The sequence below is a fragment of the Urocitellus parryii genome, chromosome 4 (genome assembly GCF_045843805.1).
Source record: "Urocitellus parryii isolate mUroPar1 chromosome 4, mUroPar1.hap1, whole genome shotgun sequence".
NCBI classification, from domain to species: domain Eukaryota; kingdom Metazoa; phylum Chordata; class Mammalia; order Rodentia; family Sciuridae; genus Urocitellus; species Urocitellus parryii.
This window is the reverse complement of record NC_135534.1, coordinates 85699166-85719566: the sequence shown is the minus strand read 5'-3', so window position 1 is coordinate 85719566 and position 20401 is coordinate 85699166. Positions and strand designations below refer to the sequence as shown.

Sequence of the window (20401 nt, the reverse complement as noted above, 5' to 3'; positions counted from 1 at the left end):
GTTTCTCAAAGCTGCTTTGACAAATATATTCCTTTCTGTAGATCTAGGCTGCTACTTCTTAGTAAAGGACTCCAAGCTCCTTTTATTTTCTGACTGCTTTCCCAAAGTCCCAACTGTTTATATTAGTAAGCCCATCTGGTACTATAAGAGAGTAGTCTTCATTATTAAAATAAGACCTAAACTCTCCAAATGCTCAGTATAAGAAGACCTAAGGGAGCTATATCTTTAGGTGGAGAAAATGGCAAAAGTAATACCAACTGTCTTTTTCTCTGTTTCACTGTCCCTTTTGAGGTTTTTTCATTTTTGTCATCAAAGCTGCTACCTTCTTGTCCTCCCTCCCCACTTTAAATCTCAGAAACACTATACTACTATAATGGTTAAATGCATGGATTTAAGTATTTGCTCTGCCATTTACTAGCAATAGAATTTGGAGGTTAAGTTAGTTTATTTCTATAAATCTAAAGTTTGTATAAAACAGGAATTAAATAATATGAATTAGGATTTTGATTTTGGAATTAAATAAGTAGCACATTTTAAACATTTATTATAGGTCCTAGCAATTAGAAAGTGATCAATTAATGTTAGCTATTATTTGTAATAAAAGCAAGGAGAGATTTTGCTTCCTTTATATATATTGGATAGAGCCAGATACTGTGGCACACAACTGTAACCCCAGTTACTCAGGAGGCTGAAGCAGAAGGATAGAATGCCTGAGATCAGCCTAGGCAATGACCTTCTCCCAAAGTAAAATTTTAGAAAAAGAGCTAGGGACATATCTTAGTGGTAGAGTGTTTGCCTAGCATGCGTGAGGTCCTGGGTTCAGTCCCACTATTGAAAAAAAAAGATAAAAGATAAATTTAAATTTTCAGGAACAAATTAATAAATAATAAAGAAAAACAACATAAAAGAAAAAATAATAATAAAAGATAATAATAAGAAGATAAATAATAATAATAAGATAAAAGCATCAAACAACTAAACTTTTAAAGTATACATTTCTTAAAGTTCTTTACTTATATCTAGTAAAACCTATCTGAGACTAGGCCAAGAAAATTCCTAAGTAGTCTTATAAGTTATTCCTCCTCTTGTTCTTTTCTTCCTCCTTTCCTGAGAAGGTGATGTAATCAGAGATCTTAGGGTTATAAAAAAAGGTTTCATGGCCTTATCTAGAAGGAAGAAGGACTCCTCACATTCCCTTCCTTCACAAGGTTCTTAGAGATCTTCTCTCATCCTAGGGATAGACCCTCAGAGTTCACATCAAGAAACCATAAGATTACATAACCTCCTCAACTGAAGAAAGCATTTTGCACTCTGTATATCCCAAACTGAACTCATATATCTCTTTTGCTCCCCCAATCTACTTGTGAAATGGCCCTGCTCTTTCTCCTACTCTCTCACCTTGATATCTCAAAATCATCCTTGACTCCTCTCTTAACTTGTTCCACCCTATTCCTTATCCTCCATCTTCATTTCTATCACATTTGGGCCCTCGTGACCTAACTTGTAACCATAGGTTCATAATTGGTTGTGAAATAGTTCTAGAATGGCTGTTTTACCAATTTCCTTAAAATATACCTCAGATCAGGTCAGTCCTCTGCTCCTAGATCTTCAGCACCATTCCATGGCCTGTCAAATTATTATTCCACTCCTTAACCTAGCATTTCATACTTTTTATTATCTGACCTTAATCTCTTTAGTTCAATCTTATCTCTCTCAATTCCTTAGAGTATAGTCAAAGCCCATACTTCCTTGTCAAGTTACTGTTGGATGAACATGTTATCTCTTGCAGAAAAATTTGCTAACTTTTTGCCTACAAAATCTTTGTGCCAAGGACAGCTTGAATGTTATTCTTTTCCAACCACTTCAGCAAACCATGACTTCTGAACCCTCATAACATGTTTTTACTCCTTCATGACACTTATTATGATTGTTAATAGTGTAGTACTACTAAGCTCTAGTCTCCATTGGGGCAGGGAAAGTATCTTTTCAAAATTCTGTACCTTATGCAGTCATTAGTTTTGATATATATGTCCTATAAATATTTTTAATGTTATTAAAGTAATTAAATTTCTACTATAAATATTATAATTGGAAATTATAATTTGTGAGTTGTGAAATTAATTATACTATTGTTTGATTTTTTACCAATGCTTTCTATGAGTTAGGTATTTTTATTTGAAATTGAGTTCCTAACTATAATAAAAAGATATTTGTTCCCAATTACTAGGAAATACATTTCTGTTGTAGTTTGAAAAATGTGTGTAGTTTGAAAAGGTCTAGCTTATCTTCACTGCTTTGAGTTAAATAACTAGCTTTTTCATTGTATATGCAGAAATATGGTCAACTTGAAGAATATCTCAATTTTGCGGATTACTTTCAAGATGAGAAGTTTGACTGAATTGTAATACATTTCCTTCAGAGAAGATTTTATAAATTCCTGTAAATGTGAAGATCATGAACCTTGTTTCGCTGTACTATGTGGCATTTTATATTTTTTTTGTGTATCTTCAAGCAAAATATCTTGTTTAAAACATGTTCATTTAATTTCTCATGAAATGGCACTCTATATCTGATAAAACTTTTATCTGCTGTACATGGAAAACAAGCTTAATAATTATTAAGCCCATAAATGTATTTTAAAGTTATCTAACAATGCCTTTATTACAGATGACTATCAAGTGAATGAGCTAATCATGTTCTGTCAGTTTAGTAGAAATATATTGTATTTTAAAATATTTAGCCTAACATCTATATATATTTAATGTTGAATCTCTGTTCGGGTCTATTTGTTATCCTTTTACAGTATTAAATGGTTTTCTTCACTAATATATTTTTTATTACTATCATCTAAACTGCCATAGAAGAAACCTCAATGTATCATTCAGTAAAGTCCCCTTGCTTCATAATCAGACTGTAGCTTTTCTGTTCCAAATAGAGGAGTGCTTTATGCTTTTTCTAAAGTTTTCCTTAAAAATGAATTTCGGGCCTCTGAGAGTCTTTCAAACCTCACATTCAAGAAAAATTTCATGATCTGTATTTTCATACTTTATGTTATTTCTTTTTTTCTATTCAGTTTTGTGTAGATGTTAATGATTAATATATATTTTATTTTTACCCGTAACTTTCCCAATATATGCATGTATGTTAGGGTCTGAAGATTCCAGAGACAAGTTCAGCTAAAAACACTTTAAAAATATATTTTGGTATCTGCATTACTTTGCACATCTTCATTTTCCCAGAGTATAGTAAACAGTTGCAGAGTGAACAAATGGACCCTGTCTATTCCATCTTTAATTCTCAATAATGGTATTCTAAAAGGATCTCTTATACTGTGGCATTTTAGATTCTTTTTCTTACTGGAAGTCTTAATTGAACCTCGCTTCGTCTATTAATGAGATTCACAGCATGGACCTCAATGTATGTATACACATAATAAATACATTTTGATAAATCCTTACATGGAGATTAGTTCACACTTTCTGTAATTCATTTTCTGTAATTATCCCTATTATTATTTTAAACAAACTGGATTTTAAAGACTCACAAAGTGGTGAGAATACTGATGCTGATGTTTAATAAAAAATGCATACATTTTTCAAAAGTGTGAGATAAACAAGAATCAAGACAGAATTATACAAATGATAGTCAAGGTGAGGAAGATGAAGGATCATGAATGATTTGTTAAAAGAAGGCCAGAGAAAATGATCTTTAAAGTTTCTCTGATGACTGTGGAAGCACCACTTTGCATTTGACACATGACAAGCTTGAGATAGTGGACGAGGAAAAGGACCTCAACCTGAAAATTGTAAAACTTTTATTATTTTTAACTGTATGCAATAATTCATAAAATTAAGGCACTAATAATTCCAGGTACTTACAATAGTAGCTTATGTAATTCTGGGTCAGGCCCGTTGTTGGCTTGAATTGGTCTCTTCCAATGAGAACAGCTGATTGTTGATCACAAAATGCATACAGGTAGTTTTTCTGATGTCTGGGGATATTACAACCAAGCATGCTACTTTAGTGGATGTTTGGAAGATACAAGAAGCTTTTAAGTACAAAGTACATGGTAACACCAAAAGACTGACAAAGATACAGGCTGTTAGGAGTGGAGAATTAGTATGGTTTAGGGGACCCAAACAAATAGTTTTATAAGAAAATACAAATGTCAAAAAATAGAATTAACCTTAACTGCTATTATGACATACTGTATTATATTATCACCAATATCATTGATCCAGTTATAACACTAAAAATAGATTGCAAGCTTATAAATCTCACATGACAATGTTTTTAGATCTGGGCAGTTATTTCTGTAGTATTAGTTAATATAGCATTTGATAGCTCTGTATGATGAAGATATGAGTAAGGTGAAAATAGAAAAGTAAAAGAGAAGTCATGATTGAAAACTAAACAGAAGTTTTGGGGAAATGAGAGAAGGCATACAACCATAAAACAGGAAAAATGAGTGGGGGGATAGTTATTTCATAATTGAGTATAGTTAACTAGGTTTCCTAACTTTGTACACTCATATTCAAGTGAGTAGTTGTATCCACTGCTCATTCCTTGCAGGTATTATGGGGCTTGTTTACCATGAGTGTTGACTGGGGGATAGTTGCACTCCTTGAGCTACTATGAGAGTAGTTTGACTTCCTTGTAATTCTTTTCACACTTGATTTTTTTATTTCTTACATACATGACAATAGTGGAATGCATTACAATCATAATTATCCATTCACAGCACAATTTTTTGTAATTATACAAAGTATGTTCATGCCAAATTTTGCCATTATACATAAGCTCTCATTATTTTTTTGCATTACAATTCTTAATACACCTTTATACCACAATTTACCATATCTCTGTTAGTATATAAGGTATGTTGACACCAAATTCATATCTTCATACATGTATTTTGTATAATGATGAGGGTCTCCTTCCACCATCTATGCTATTCCCCTTCTCCCTCCCTTTCCCTCCCACCCCTATTCCTTATCTAGAGGTAATCTTCCTCCCATACTCTCCCTCCCTACCCCATTTTGAGTCACTCCCCTTATATCAGAGAAGACATTGGGCATTTGTATTTTTGGGATTGGCTGAAAAAAAAACGATGGTTAGATGCCACGAAGTAGGTGGCAATGCCCTAACTGTATGCATGTTGTCAGGTCCCAGAGCCTCTTCCATCCTTGTCAAGGGGAGTTCTAACCTTCTCTCTTTTCATACAACACTCACACTTGATTTTAAGGCAGCAAGCCTGATGGGTAAGAGCATAGGTTTGAAGTCAGTCTTGAGTTGAGTCCTTGTTATATGAACTGGAGATTAATTTTATAAGCCTCAGTTTTCTCACAAATGGGGTTAATAATAGCTATCTCCCAGGATTGCAAATCAAGGGAGATCATTTATATGAAGTGCTGTGCCTGAAACCAATTTTTTAAAATAAACAGTCATAAGTGATGTGAGTAGAAATGAAGAGTCGATAATAAATGACATCTTGAAATCAATGGCTATGCTGTATAAGGGTAAATGTATGCAAACGACATTCCAAAGAAATGTCCCATACCACTGGAATACAGTATGAATATGTGCTTATATTATGAAACTTTGCTTCCCAAGCTTTTAAGGTATGTCTGTGTATAGCATAGTTCAGTTTATTATCCAATGCATACATGTACTGAAGTATCTAAGTTTATATATTTATGGGTACATAAATATATAAATTTTGCATTCATTTATGTGTCATTTAGTGTAAATTTATAAATCACTTTGATATTTTAATTTATATCATTAGGGATAGCTTATTTGACCAAGAATTCCATGCTATTAATCAAAACCTATGTTATTGCAGGGTGATAGAGTGAACAGTAAAATTTAAACTTAAATATTACAATTTTTCTTTTATCAGGCATGATTGCTGAATGTCAAATACCCATAACAGTGAAAGAAGATTGTCTAATGATATTTTAAAACTTTTAAAAAATCAAATATAAAATGATCAAAACTCTTTCACATTTAATGACACCTCATGGCAGAGTTCGCCATTCAAATTTTGTTTATTTAACAAAGATATATTCCTGCCTTCCTTCACATGAATAATAAGGAAATTAGCCTTGAATAGGGCAGACAGAAATATGTCCCCATGAAAAGCTAAATGTTTTATAGCTGAGTATCCCTAATTCAAAAATACAAAATCTGAAATGCTTCTAAAAATCTGAAACTTTCTGAGTACCAACATGATGAATTTTTGGAGCATTTCAAATTTTCACCTTGGGGATATTCAATTGGTATAATCTATACAAATATTCCAAAATCTGAAAAACTCAAAAAACCAAAACACTTATAGTATCCAAGTATTTTAACCTGTATTCTATCAGAGTATACTTGCCTCCACTCCTAACCTAACATTTGTAAAAATAAAATGAACTACAGTAGGTCAGTCTATGGGGAACTAAACTGAACAAATCCAGTCTTGAAATGTTTGCATTTATTTTGACCATCCATTTCTGTCCAGGGCTCAGTTTGAAGCAGGATCATGTTACTGAAATGCCAGAGTTGGTTTAAATTAATGAAGCTCCTCTGCTTGAGAACTCAAATCCAATGACATCCCAATTAGTCCTCCTAGATTATTTTTGGTTCCAACTTCCAATATTGTACTTACCTTAATTTACTCTCCATAATTAATTGACAAGGGGAATCCACTATACGGCTGGCTAAAAACAGGATTATCTAATATTGAGGAGAAAATGTTCTTTGTAAGAGATCTATTTGGTTTGTGTTATTAAACTTGAAAGTCATCTGGTACACGTTGATTTTCTTCATTGTAAACCAGATAGCTATAGAAAAGTCTTGCCTCGCATTTGGTTGTCATAAGCAATCTTAAATTTTTAAAGAAAAAAAAACTTTTTTTTCTTCTAGAACTGGTATTAGTAATTTCATCATCCGCATAAGGATTTTATTTATCCATATTGATATGCTTTGACCACCCAGATAAACCACCCAGAGAGACACAGAAAGGAGGCAGACACTACACCTGCATGCCCTTAACGAAATAGCAACGATTTCCCTTCTCTCTACACCCCTCCCAAACACATTCGCCAACTTCCTTACTAATGAACATTTCCTCAACGCTTACCGAGTTCTCGCTAGGGTGCTCAGTGGTATCATTTACAACATATTGAAAGATGAAAATGATATCCTCAGAGGGGCATAATGTAGATCTGAAAGGGAAAATACATTCCCTGGCCGGGAATTTCTTAAACATTTAGAGAGAGTGAAATAGTTGCATAGGGGTTGGGGAATTTCCCCAGTCTTCCCCGCATCACCAAGTCTGAGGCTGGGCTGAGCGAAGTCTGTTGAGATGCGCAGCTTTGGGATTTACCTCTTCAGCCACTGGGAGGCCCTCTGCGTTCCCCTTTCCCCGGTGCCTGGCTGCGATTACTCACTTGAGTAGTGGCACCAGCCTTCCACCAGGGAGCCTCGAGCGAGCTCTCCCGCCCTCCCCCCCCCGCCCCCCCACCCCGCGGCTTGCTGGCTCTCTCTTTCTCCCTCTCTGTCTCACTCTCTCTCTTTCTCTCCCTCTCCTATCGGAGCACAATGAAAGCCTGTGTATCGCCTGTGTATCGCCGTGACTCCGGGCGGGAGCCAGTGTCAGCAAGCGGCTAACAACAGACGAGAAAGAGAAAGGAAAATACAAGCTACTTTTTTTTTTTTTTCCCATCTATAAAGCGGAGCAATACAAGAGATAGAACCACATTGCTTATTGCGAGTCCAGACCCTCAGATCCACTGGCCGGGATGGAATGTACAAAAGTGGACAGAAAAGTGGCTGGACATGACTCGGTGCAATTTGCTGGAAGTTTGTAAGTTTGACCATCGTTTGTAAATTACTCTCGGAAGAGTTTGTGTCTCTTGATACTGTATGAGAATAGAGCCGGGGGTGAGGAATAGAACCGTAAGCGGGAAAGAAAATATGTGTCGAAGGATCTCTCTCAGTGGCTAGCCACTTCAGATTGCTTTCATTTAAGGCTCGGAAACCTTAGAGGGAATGAGGATTTTGCCGGTGATTGGATTAGCAGAAGAAAAAAGCATGGTCCCAAAGTCCAATTACTGACATTGTTAAGGACTGAAAAGCTGTCTCCTTTTGGGAGAAGACAACATCCTGCAGCACCCCAAGGAGGAGATAACATTGGAGCAAAGAGAAAGAGAGGAAAAAATCAAAAGCCAAAAGACCGTTGCCCTTGATTTTTGCACATTTTGAACATTGACTTCAAAACGTTCTGAAACAGCACTGTTTTTGTTTTGTGTGTGTGTGTGTGTGTGTGTGTGTGTGTGTGTGTGTGTGTTTAACCTGAGAAAAAGTAAAGGCTGCCGGTTACATACATCATGGTAGAAATGTATTTCTCTGCAGATACATCTCCATAATTTTCTGAAACAACTAGGTGCGGGGAGTCCAGCTCTCTATTAATACCTCTCTCCATTCCTTTTTCTGTGTGTTTCTGTCTCTTGCTTGACAATCCCTGAATTATTGAACTAACCCCCAGATTTTGTGCTTACAAAGTACCTAGTGGCTCTTGTCAGCTTCTTGAGGTGTGTGGGGGGGGAATTCACCAACTCTATCCAACTTCTCCAGAGCTGTCAAATGCAATTAGAGTAAGTTGATCAGGGTTTGTTTCCAACTTATCCTCTCCAGTTGGTCTCCATTCTTTTCTCCCCACCCTCTTTTTACTAACTCCCCTCCCCCACACCTTCTCTACTGCTCCCCCCACCTCTGAAGACCTCTATTCATGTGGCCCTGAACACTGAGTTCACATTGTCAAAAACAGATTTGCCTGCAATAGACAACACAGTAGCCTCTTCACACCTCATCATCCCAGAGGCAGCAATCATTGTGTCCAATAAGATGGGGGACACAGCGCCCCCGCAGGCCCCCGCAGGAGGGCTAGGGGGGCCTTCTGGGGCGGGGCTCCTAGGAGGGGGCTCAGTCACCCCGAGGGTGCACAGTGCTATCGTGGAGCGCCTGCGGGCTCGGATTGCTGTCTGCCGCCAGCACCACCTGAGCTGTGAAGGACGCTATGAACGTGGTAGGGCCGAGAGCTCAGACCGTGAAAGGGAGAGCACCTTGCAGCTCTTGAGCCTTGTACAGCATGGCCAGGGAGCAAGGAAGGCTGGCAAACACACCAAGGCCAATGCCACCGCTGCCACCACTTCAGCCCCTCCACCGCCCCCTGCTGCCCCTCCTACGGCTTCCCAAGCAGCAGCAACAGCAGCCCCACCGCCCCCACCAGACTATCACCATCACCACCAGCAGCATCTGTTGAACAGTAGCAATAATGGTGGCGGTGGTAGGATAAATGGAGAGCAGCAGCCACCAGCTTCAACCCCAGGGGACCAGAGGAACTCAGCCCTGATTGCGGTAAGGCACCTGGTTTTCTCATGCTTCTGGCTGTGGTCATGTGACCTTTTGTGAAGGTAGAGGTTGACTTGGCCTCGTGCAGAATGGATGACAGTAAAGAAGGCCAAGATGTCACTGATGACCTCAAAGGCCACTGAGTGTGTTGTCTGTGTGCTTTTGTACTCTTACTCATCAGATCCCACCAATGCTCGTGCATGGATTTTCCACCACCTGTAGAATATTCCTTAACTGATAAGAAGTCCTACTTCTCCAGAGGCTCTCTGGGGTTCAGGACTTTTAAAAGAAGAGGCTGCAGCTGAGGAAGGCCCTGTGTCAAAGCTCATCCTGCTTTGGCTAGCCAGTTCTAATTAGGCCCAACAAGCCATTCTTCAGCCTGGAGGCATTTATCAGCTCAACTGACCTTTATCAAAGCCTTTGCCTTCTTGCCCCGTTTCCCCTCCTTCCTTTGAAGTGTCCCTTCTTTTGGGTGAAGAGAACATAAATAACACTTGTAATACAGAACAAGTTCCCTGAGTGTCTACTCATTCAAAAAAGTTAAAAAATGGGGAATATATCCCAAAGATAGATTAGTGAAGGATGTTCTTAGAAGGCCTACTCCCTGATTTCCTGTGGACCCCATCCCACTTCCCACCTAGCTTCTTTACTAGACACTCTGATCAAGCAGTGCTAACTCAGAACATTCAGGGAAGTGGGAAGGAAGTGCACTTCATTCTGGGAAGTGCCTTCTCTTTACCCACTCCTTGTGACTGCATATCAAACCCAAAAGTTCTGATTAAGTTTCTGACTGTAAGTGCTCCCTCACAGGCACAGACACACCCCACCCAGAAGGAGGATCCCTTGAATCATTGATTTTTTTGGTCCCAGTCCTGGTCAGGTGACTGCTTGCCTGAGATGTGCTGCCTTCCCCTAGTGTTGCTGGGCCAGTAGCAATTGGATAGAAGGTGGTATATCCTATGCTTCCCTGCAGCCCTGCGAGCTTCCCCCCTGAATTTCATGGGGCTCCTGAAGTTCTGTGTCTGCTCATGGCACAGCTTTAGGTTCCCTAAGCCAGCTTGGGTGTAAAGCAGAAATAGGAAATGGCCTTGTTAGCCCAAAAGTACTCAGAAAGCCCATAGAACCTGATGGTACTGTGTCAATGTCTCCTCCTGAGAAACTGGAAAATGAGCTGTGGGGACTGGACATCCTCCAGCCAGGCCCCTCTGGTATTTCTTTTCAGTTCCCCCTTAGCCCTGCCCTAAGTCTGTGATGGGGAGATTTCCTGGATCTGGGAGCCACGATGCTCTTCTCCCCCTCCATACAAACATTTTACTTGGGATAACCAAAAGTACAACTCTTCAACACCAGCTTCAGACGGAAAAATAACTACCTGTAGTGAAACTGCCCAGTGTTTACTGTTTTATCCCTGAATGCAGTTAGCTTGTGAGGTTCTGTTGGAGCTTCAAGTCCTGATTTCCTTTCTCTACCACCTGCTCCATTGCCACTTCTCCCTGGAATTCCTCAGCAGAGCAGTAGGAGTTTGTTTTGTGAAAGAGAGATGCTAGGATGAAGGAGGAAGGCAAAGAATTGCACGAATGGCAAGAAGAATGAAGTTTGTATGTATGTGTGTGTCACCAGCATCTGCAGCCAAAAGTAACTAAATGCCTTGATTGTCCCCAGTAAATTTATAATCTGTCTGCAAGTCTCCCAATAATACAGCTTTGTGTGTTTCACAGTCTCCTGTTAAGTGTTTCTGGGATGATACTGACAGCAAGGCACCCAGGCCAGCCCTGAAAGGGGAAAGCTGATCTGTCCTGTATGTCAAGACAAGAGGATCTACAAAAGGGCCACAGGGGCTTTTCCTCAGGGCCTTCACATACATGCCTCTGTAAGGAACCTGGCATGTCTGCTCATAGCCTTGGGTGCTTTGGGTTTGGGTTGTTTTGTTTGTTTATTTTTTGCTTTTGTCCAACTTGGAAGTAAGATGAGGCTGTCTCTTTTTCTTGAGTGCTTTGGGATGTGAAATGAAACCAATTTCAGTGGTTATTGTAGCTTTACAATAGCAATATCCATGTTGGCAGAGAAGTGAGGAAATAACATCTGGCCTTTCTCCACTAAAGAGCTAAGCCTGCAGAAGCCAAAGGTGTTTGTTTTGCCACCTCTGCTCTCTCCTCTGCCCTCCAACCATCTCCTAATATATTCATTCCCTTGGAGTGGTTCCCTTTCCAAGTGTAGTGATGATGTGGGAGGTTTGACATTAAGTTAGAAAGGAAAAGAGCAACTTATTTCAAAATGGTGTTCTTCATTGAAACTGTGGGATTGCAAAGGTTGATCCACAGCTCCCCTTTTGGTTATTGGAAATTCCCTCTCCATTATAGCTTCTAAATTTGGCACTTTATTACTCAGCCTGGTACTCGGAGATGGTGATGCAAGTGCTGTATTAACCTGATAACATTGTGTCTGACAGGAGGCCTGGGCATTAGGGAGTGATTCACCAGGCCCATTACACCAGCAGGTCTCACTTCAAGCAGGCTTCTCTTATTTTCAAAGACACTGTTGATCTAAAGGTCTTTGCCCAGAATGAGTGTCAGAATTCTTTCTTAATTTTATTGCGACTGTGTCCATAACCAGATTTATGTGATCTGGGTGTGCTGAATGTATCACTTTAATAGTGAATTTGTATGCTTTAAGTGGCCATAAATGTCCTTTGGAGAAAAGGAGAGAATATTGATCATCTAAAATCAAATAAGTGCTATGTCCTCAGATGAAAGCTCTGTATCCCACATACCTTCTAGTACAATGCCTTGTATACAGTGAATAATGTTTGCTGAATGAAGGTGAAAGGATTAGTTCTGTTCAGTGGGATAGTGTTGACTTTGAGGTGTGTTCTACTGCGGAGAATATTTAATTTCTGAATCTTTTCAATAGCCTAAGTTTCGAGAATAATGCGAGAATAACCTCTAAGTCAGTTCTAATTTTGTCCACATTGAAAGCCTAATTCTGCAGCCCTTACTCAGCCAGTTTCTTCATTTAGCTCAAGTCCATGTTCAGGGGAAGCCCCACTGCTGCAGAGACTACAGGAACAGGGCCTTTTAGAGAGCTGGTATTGTAGGGCTTTGAGCAAATCTGTATTTCTAACCACTTGGAGGAGGCTTTCAGCACTAAATCATTTTCTAGTGAAGTATGTTTGAATGAACTGTGAAACTGAATAATTGCTGGTCCATGGAACAGTAAGGTTAGCACTTCCATGGTACATTATTAATCTTTCCCTTTTTCCTGAGACAAGCTCTTTTTTTCTGTTGTGTAGATTGTGTTGCTCAGATGGGTAGATAAGTGGTTCTAAGTCGTCTTTGGCTTCAGAGATTATCTTTTCTCTAATGTGGTGTGGGGGAAAGAAAGCAGATCAAACAAGGGACCTATGGCTCTTGAATTTGTGTCTGCTTGATCCCTAACCAGCTGGGTAACCTAGGACAAGTCACTTAGCAGTCATCTGTAAAACAGAGAGAACTAGGATACTGCTCTGGCTTGTTGAGAGAAGCAGATGAAGATATGTTTCTGAATGAGCTTGAGAAAAAAATAACTGCCCTACAAAAGTGCAAGACATCTTCACTCATATTACTACTAATAAACTACTGAACGATGAATAATAATACCAGTTTTTTCAGGGTTTAAAAGTATCTCAGCTCTCAGTTGTCTGTTTTAAGTGGTGAAATGACTTTTATTTTTGTAGAGGGATCGGTATTCCAAATTTAGTGCTATCAAGTTAAAACTCAGATATCAGTTTACTTAAGTGTTCTTGAAGTCCCAGGAAATTCCACTTCTAATGTGTGATACTGTGAAAGTCTGAGGCATTTTTGAATGCATGTACTTCACAGGCCCCTGCATGGGCCTGAGAAGTTTAGGAAAAGTGTAGCCCCCAGAGCTCTCAGGAATATTAGAAAAGTCACTTACACAAATGGCATGGGAAAGTTAAATATTTTGTCAACAATAGTCTAAAATGTTAATTGTTAGCTTAAGAAAGTCAAACAAGTTAAATCATTGCCAGAGTTCCCTGGTTGTTTTAAACTGATAATAATCAAGTTTCCAATTGACAACTCAAAATTTGAGAGCTGTAAGTTGGGGGCCAGATCTGGGTGTCTGTGGCTGTGTGCATGATAAATGTCCTGCCCAGGACAGTGATAGGAGTGTTTACATTATTTATATATGCAGCCATCATTTCCTGACCTATTTTTGTTCTGTTTTCCAGAACAAAGTAATAAAGGGAGAGTTCTTATGTATTCAGGACCTCACCACTTCTGTCAAGTAAATATAAGATCTCACAAAGGCAAAGAGTTCAAGTGGAGAGAAGTTGGTACCATGCTTTATCAAAAATTGACAGAAAGCTTGCCCCGACAGCAAGGCAATGTCCTGTAAACCAAGATGTCTTTGCTTGTTTAGATCAATATTTGTTTATAGAAGTCATCTGCTTTCTTTGAAATAATGTCATTGCTAAGTGATGTTCATCAAATTTCAGCTTCCCTATTCCTAAAATCATTTTTAAATACCAAGATGTTGAAACATGCATAAGTTTTCAAACGGTCTTATACATAACAATTAAATATGACTAAGAGAGTGGCCATTATCCAGTTTTTGTTTTCATTTTTGTTCATGTTTGTTCTTAGCACTGTTATTTAATCTCAAAAAGCCTAAGAGGAAATCTGAAAAAAACAAAAACAAAAAATCACCCACTTCTGCTATGCTGGCAGATAACCCTTTCTCAGTGGATTCTATTACTTCCTTGTCCTTTAATCCAGTCCTTCACATACATTCATGTTCATAGGCAGGGCCATGTTTAATGAAAACAACTCTAAATTTTCCTTCTGCTTCTTCATGCTAATTTTCCTCACACTCCAGAAGGCTCTATGGAAGAATGATGGGAAATACAGAAAAAGACAGTCCCTGCTTACTGTAAGTCCAGTGGAGAAATCAAGACCACCTTAACAAAGGAATACCGAATATGCTAACTAGGTAGAACAGACCAAACTGATATAGAAAGACAGAGGAAGAGAGGAACAAATGCTTATTTAGTTCTAGAATATACAGGTCACCTTTTTCCACCTTTTTATGTCATGCATGCAAAAACCAGGTGAGTAGGCAACATTTGTTCTATTTTATAAATAAGGACACTTAAGGCTTAGTGATAAAGTAAATGGAAGAATTTATTTTGTTTATTTATTTTTATGTGGTACTGAGGATCAAACCCAGGGTTTTGCACATGCTAGGTGAGTGCTTTACCGGTGAGCCACAACCTCAGCCCTAAATGGAAGAATTTAAAGCATAGGTTTTATAGTTAGCAACCCATGTTCCAATCCCTACTTCACACCTCTTGCTGCATGAATTTGGAAAAATGATTTTTTGTTCCTGTTTGGACATCATCATCTGCATCTGTAAAGTTAATGCTGTTTAACAAAGTCAATATAGTGTTTGATACTTAGTAGCTGCATAAAACATGAGCACCTACTACTATTAGTAGTTGTAGGAAAGAGATTACAACCCAGGCCAGGCAAAGCTTTTAGAAGAATGCAGAACACCAGCAGGGCCTGGAAGAATGTAGAGAATGCTAAAGGTAGAATGGGGGTGTAAAATATGGGCATGCAAGGAGGTGTGAAAATTAAGGTTTGGGGGGGAACAGAGAGTGGATAAGCATGGATGACGCTGTGGTTGGGTATGAGTAGGGAAGGGAACAGGTGAGGTGATCCACTTCCTGGAGGGTTTCAGGGTATGGCAAGAGCAAATCAGAAGCCCTGGTAAATGGTGAAGCACAAAAGGCTCAGAGGAGTCAGCAGCTATGGAGCAATAATAATCCTTCATGTACTTGAAGACGTGTATTGCATTTCCCCTCCAGCAGCCTCTTCTCACAGCGCACTGCCTAAGTGTTCTGTACTACCTATCTTCAAGTCCCTAGAGCTGCTTAATGCCTTGCTATTTACACACTTCTCCCATTCATGGTGAGTTATATACAGGATGACATGGCCTTTGGCACTGAAAGGAGATGGTTTCAAAAGCACACTAGCTAGACACAGAAGAGAAACTAAAAGAAGCAGAACCAGCTACCTCTCTGCTTAGGTTTATTGGCCCTTCTGTGCAAATAAGAATTGCTCTGCTGATAAAGGTTTATTTGCTTGATGTGTAAACTGATCTTACTAACCAATGAGTTTCCTTGCATATCAACTTGGAAAATGTCTTTTCATTAAAAAGAAAAAAAAGATGAACAGAAATTTATGAGAAGCCACAACTCCAGATGGTCTTTGAGATTTACTTACTTATTTACTTGCTGTTAATACAGATGTATTACAGATCTTTTACATGCCCTAAGGCTCATTCAGATATTGAAGGAGAGTCAGATTTCCTCCATTTGGTCCTTGTTTACTAGACATAGAGAAGGGACCCTGTGACATAGATGGCAAAGGAAAAAAACCAACAACTCTTTCGCTCCCTGATTCATGGCATGCTGCTGGGATGCTGCCCTTTGCTAATGGGCTGTCTTCCAACTTTGACCTTTTCTTACACATATCTAAGGAACAGATGTGAGAGCAAGAAAGCTGTTCCACTTCCTTGTAGGGAACATGAGGAGAGAAGCTTATGTATTCTCCCCAGGCCTAAGGAAGTCTAGATGGTTGGGCTCTACTATAACCAAATTACTGAGTGACTATAAAAAGGGTAACTGACAATACTGACACACATCACAGTTCTCCATGTGTCTTAATGGTTTCAGCAGAGTTTCAGAATCTCACATCAAGACTATGAACATGAGTGCTTTTTAGAATTTATGAAAATTATTAATTCATTCAATAAATAATCAATGTGTGACTATTTTTTGCCATGCCATGTGTCAGGAATATCTTTTGCCCTCTTAGAATTGATGGTCTGAAAGTGGTGTGGACAGGTTGGAAATAGAAGTGTTCAAGCTGGCTTGCTGAAGGAGGCAAGACAGTGGCGCAGTTAAGTAGAGCCTGGCATCTGGAGTGGGGTGACCAGGTTTTCAGTCTTAGCTCTACCATTTAATAGTAGTATCTTCTTGGGTAAGTCGGTCAATTCTCTAGCTTCATTTCCCCAGGTGTAAAACAGAATGGTAGTAACAGAACTAATTTCTTAATGATGTTGATTAAATGAGTCATTTGCCTGGCACCTTGTAGAGGCTCAATAAATTTTAGCTGCTCTATTTACATGAGAAATGACATACTTGAATCAACTAGCCCACGACTCCAAGTACATTAGACATTGCACGGAAGGACATGGATTTTCTTTTTGATATTTACTTTAAAAAGTTAGTGAATGGTACTTCCTTATCCAGTTTCCCTCAGTGGTTTAATGTGGAGATATCACCCGGGTTAGATTTGCATTTCCCAGGGGTGGGCTAAATAGTGTCCTAAAAAAAATAGGACCAGTTAATACCTTTCTGAATCCTAGGATCACAGGACTCCCAGTCTACAACTCGAGTGTCTACTTGACCCTGTACTTTTAGAATAGGTCTGAGTTTCCACTTAGTTACCCAGAATGTGGGCTTAGTGGGAAAATGAGAAATTTAAACTGTTCATTGAGAGTTTTGAGTCATCACAACTGGAAAGCCCAAATTTATCCATTTAATTAAATTATTAATTTAAATTAATGAATAGTTCTTAAATGAATCTGATCATAGCTGCAAAAGATTAGAAGCTCCCTGCTGTGTAGATTTAAATGCACACTTCTGAAAGCTAGATCCCTGGCTAAAGCTACTCAAGAATGGGGCAACTGCATCTGCAAGTCCACAGGCAGCACAAATTTGCTCTCTTCCCAACCTTGAAAATTTCGGGCCTTGATGTGGGTTATGGCTTGGAATCTTTTCTTCACTCAGTACCTCCTTAAGTGTGACTTTCCATAAGAAACACAAGGAAGATGTTGCCAGGGCTTCAAAGCAAGATTTAGCGATGATAATTCGTAATCAAAAGCATGATGTTCTAGTGAAGAAATGTCAGGATTAGAATAAGAATAGTCCCAGTTCTCTGAGGGACGATATTTGGGCAAAGATGGACAGTTGGAACTAACTCAGAACAAAAAATATCCTCAAAAAATACAATTTTTTGTTGTTGTTTATTCCCCATCATTTAAACTTAGATCTCCTCCCCCTTTCTCACAAGGAAATAATACTTAGGAAATGTGCCATCAAATTTTGTTGGGTTTCTTTTGTTTGAAATGGTGTTCTTGTTTCCTGAGTCATGCCTGCAGGTTCATACGTTAATGTGGAGTTATTAACATTGTCACTTTCTAAATTCTCTTTTTTTGTCAGAAATGTGACTGAGTTATATTAGAGGATCCTATCCAGCACACTGATAACTCTTGCCCACATGAAGTCCATTACTTTGACTCCTCATTTTACAATAGAATTCTTTTTAGGTTGTTCTGATGGATTTGAACAGAAAGTTAATTACATGACTTTAATTTTTTTTCTTAGTTAAGTCTGCTGTGTCTGTTAATAGCTACCAGGTTATGCAGTGTAATCTCTTAAAGTCCTGGTGACCAGAATTCGAAGAGTAGTTTAATTGAATGCAGTATGTACTCTACTATGTGTCTTTGGAATGACAACTGCCATACTTAAGTATGAACTGCTCATTTCTGGAGGTCTCAGGAGTCTAAATTATATGAAAATAAAAACTTTCTCTAGGTAAGGAGCTGAGATATCGAGTTTATTTTTGTTTTAGATGTTCACCTAAGTGGACAGATACTTGCTAAACCGGCTAAGGCGTACATATTTGATTGCCACACACAACACCCTGTAATTTCAGACAGCAAAAAGTATGTGCTAGTATTATCCCATTTGATTGTTCTACAGAAGTGTTGAAAAAGTGCAAAGTGCAGACATAAGAGTAAACAGGAAAGAGCTGCAGTCCTCTTGACAGAAAAAAAAAACAGACAGAGGCTTAATCAAGTTTGGGTCCAAGTCATGTAACCATTGCACCAAAGAGAGCTTCTTTTTCTCACTTAGATTCTTTGCATGGGGATCTGTTTGTCAGCTCAGTCCCCCAGAGAGAGATTCTGAGCTGTCTTTGTGCTAAATTAAACATTAGTTCTCTCCTTGGGAACCTGATCTTCCATAGACTAAGCAACAATATCTTTCTGAGAGAGCTCCCAGCTAAGCATTTCCCTCAGGAAGGTACTGGCTCAGGAGCCTTTTCACCTGTGCTGTCTGCTTAGCTGTTGTGAGTGTGTGTTGCATGGGAATTGTTTTGTCTAACTGGGTCTAAAGGCCCTTAGAGTGAGGGCTCATACTTCAATTTTGGCATAATGTAGGATGATCGACCCATGCTGGCTTAGCACATAAGAAATGAAAATGGTCAGAGAAGCACCCGGATCATGTAGGATTGCAACCACCGTGGGAAAGAGTTTCCTTTCCTCACCGTCTCCCAAGTTCTGCGTCCACAGTAATGAAAGAGTATGTTGCAAAATAGAAGCCATCTCATTTCTAGCCTTCTCTCATCTCCATCCTGCCCATCCCCCAGAGGGCCAGTTCATATTGCTCTAAAAATAGGCCACTATTCTACAATTTATAGAGTTGCATGAGCCCTTAGAGAGAAAACAGACCAAACGCTCATTTCACAGATGAAGAAATTAAAGCCCATTTTAAAACAAAAAACCTTATAATATCCCATAGTGTTCAAACTAGGATGAGAACCCTAGTTTGGTCACTTTTATTCTAGGGCATACAAAGTAGTCGTTTTATTAAGGGATTTTTATAAATTTATACTTTTTAAAAGAGAACAGTTGAGGGAATTTGGGGATTTTTATTAAAGTTTTGGTAGTAAGAGGCATGGAACTTAAAGCCTATATTGGACCCATTTTTAAGTGATTTTAAATGACTGTTCTTCTATCTCACATACCCCTTGGTAATGCAGTGTTGTCACTTACATCACAAAAAAGTCAATGTGATTTTCTCCTTTGAATCTTGAATATCCTCATGACCTGCTTTGACCAAACTGTGTGACAGAAATGACATTGTGCTACTTCTCAGGACAACCTTTACGAAGCCCTAATCCAAGATCACCAATAAGGAGCACTAATCTGAGACCACCGTATAAGGAGGGTGGTCTAACCAACTGGAGGATGAGCATCCACATGAAGAGAATCAGGTGCCCCTGCCCCTGACCAGCACTATTCACTTGTGACTCAGCCGATCCTCCAACTTGAAACAGTCATATGAGCTAACTTAGGTGAAATCAGCAGAGAAACTGCTCAACCAACTTGCAGACTCATGAGCAATAGCGCATTTGTTTTAAGCCACTAACTCTTGGGGTGGTTTGTAATGTAGCAAAGGTTAACAGAGCTGGAGAACCTTAGCATGGAAGATGTGCTCCACATCTTTAGCTGTGTTACCTCGCATGGGTTTCTTAACATCTTTAAGCATCATCCTTTGTGTTTCAGGATAATAGTCAATATCTCAAAGGATTGTGTGGATTAAATGAGGTAATACATGAAAGAGCCTAGCATGTTGGTCAGCACATAGCAGAGTTTAGCAAACATTAGTTTCTTTGCTTTCTTCTTTGTCTCTTGTCACTGTGTTATAATTCAAACTCCTCTTCCTTTTTCATCCCACCTTTGCTTCATGTGCACCAACACTCTCCTAGGCTTCCCCAGCCCACTGTTCCTTAGAACAGCAATTTATTTTTTCCCTCCTGGATGATGGTATGGTGCTGTCATTCCTCTTAACTACCAAATTTTCAGCATTCCTGTTACGCTCCAGGGAACACATCTGCCTTCGGTAGTCTACCCTTAAAATAGAAAAGGGTTAACCTCATAAAGATGTCACTCCCCTTGTACTGTTACGCTGCCCTTGGGAGAGTCAAACAGCATAGCAAATATATATGAGCAATGTAATTGCATTCGATCTTCTAGGTCACAGAAGACTTTGTTAGCTCATGCAGCATATAAGGGAAGAAGTAAGCATATTCTATCTTTGAGAATACTGCTTCTAAATTGTCATGGAGGGGTGGTGGTAGAAAATTAC

The 20401-nt window shown here is 39.0% G+C and overlaps 2 protein-coding genes and 1 non-coding gene across 3 annotated transcripts in view; 2 read left to right on the top strand and 1 right to left on the bottom strand.

The window, feature by feature from the left end:
* Positions 1 to 3577, top strand: part of Ccdc82 (coiled-coil domain containing 82) — a 34259-nt gene extending 30682 nt beyond the window's left edge. The window contains exon 8 of the mRNA XM_026402744.2: positions 2333 to 3577. Coding sequence (XP_026258529.2) covers positions 2333 to 2398 — 66 coding nt within the window. The 3' untranslated portion in view covers positions 2399 to 3577. The remainder of the gene's footprint in view (positions 1 to 2332) is intronic.
* Positions 3578 to 5102: 1525 nt separating this feature from the next.
* On the bottom strand, positions 5103 to 5228 carry LOC113192597 (U6atac minor spliceosomal RNA). Its single transcript, XR_003302033.1, has one exon. It is a non-coding gene; the product is annotated as a U6atac minor spliceosomal RNA (small nuclear RNA).
* A 3209-nt stretch (positions 5229 to 8437) lies between these two features.
* Positions 8438 to 20401, top strand: part of Maml2 (mastermind like transcriptional coactivator 2) — a 323223-nt gene continuing 311259 nt past the window's right edge. The window contains exon 1 of the mRNA XM_026402743.2: positions 8438 to 9408. Within this exon, the coding sequence (XP_026258528.2) occupies positions 8896 to 9408 (513 nt within the window). The 5' untranslated portion in view covers positions 8438 to 8895. The remainder of the gene's footprint in view (positions 9409 to 20401) is intronic.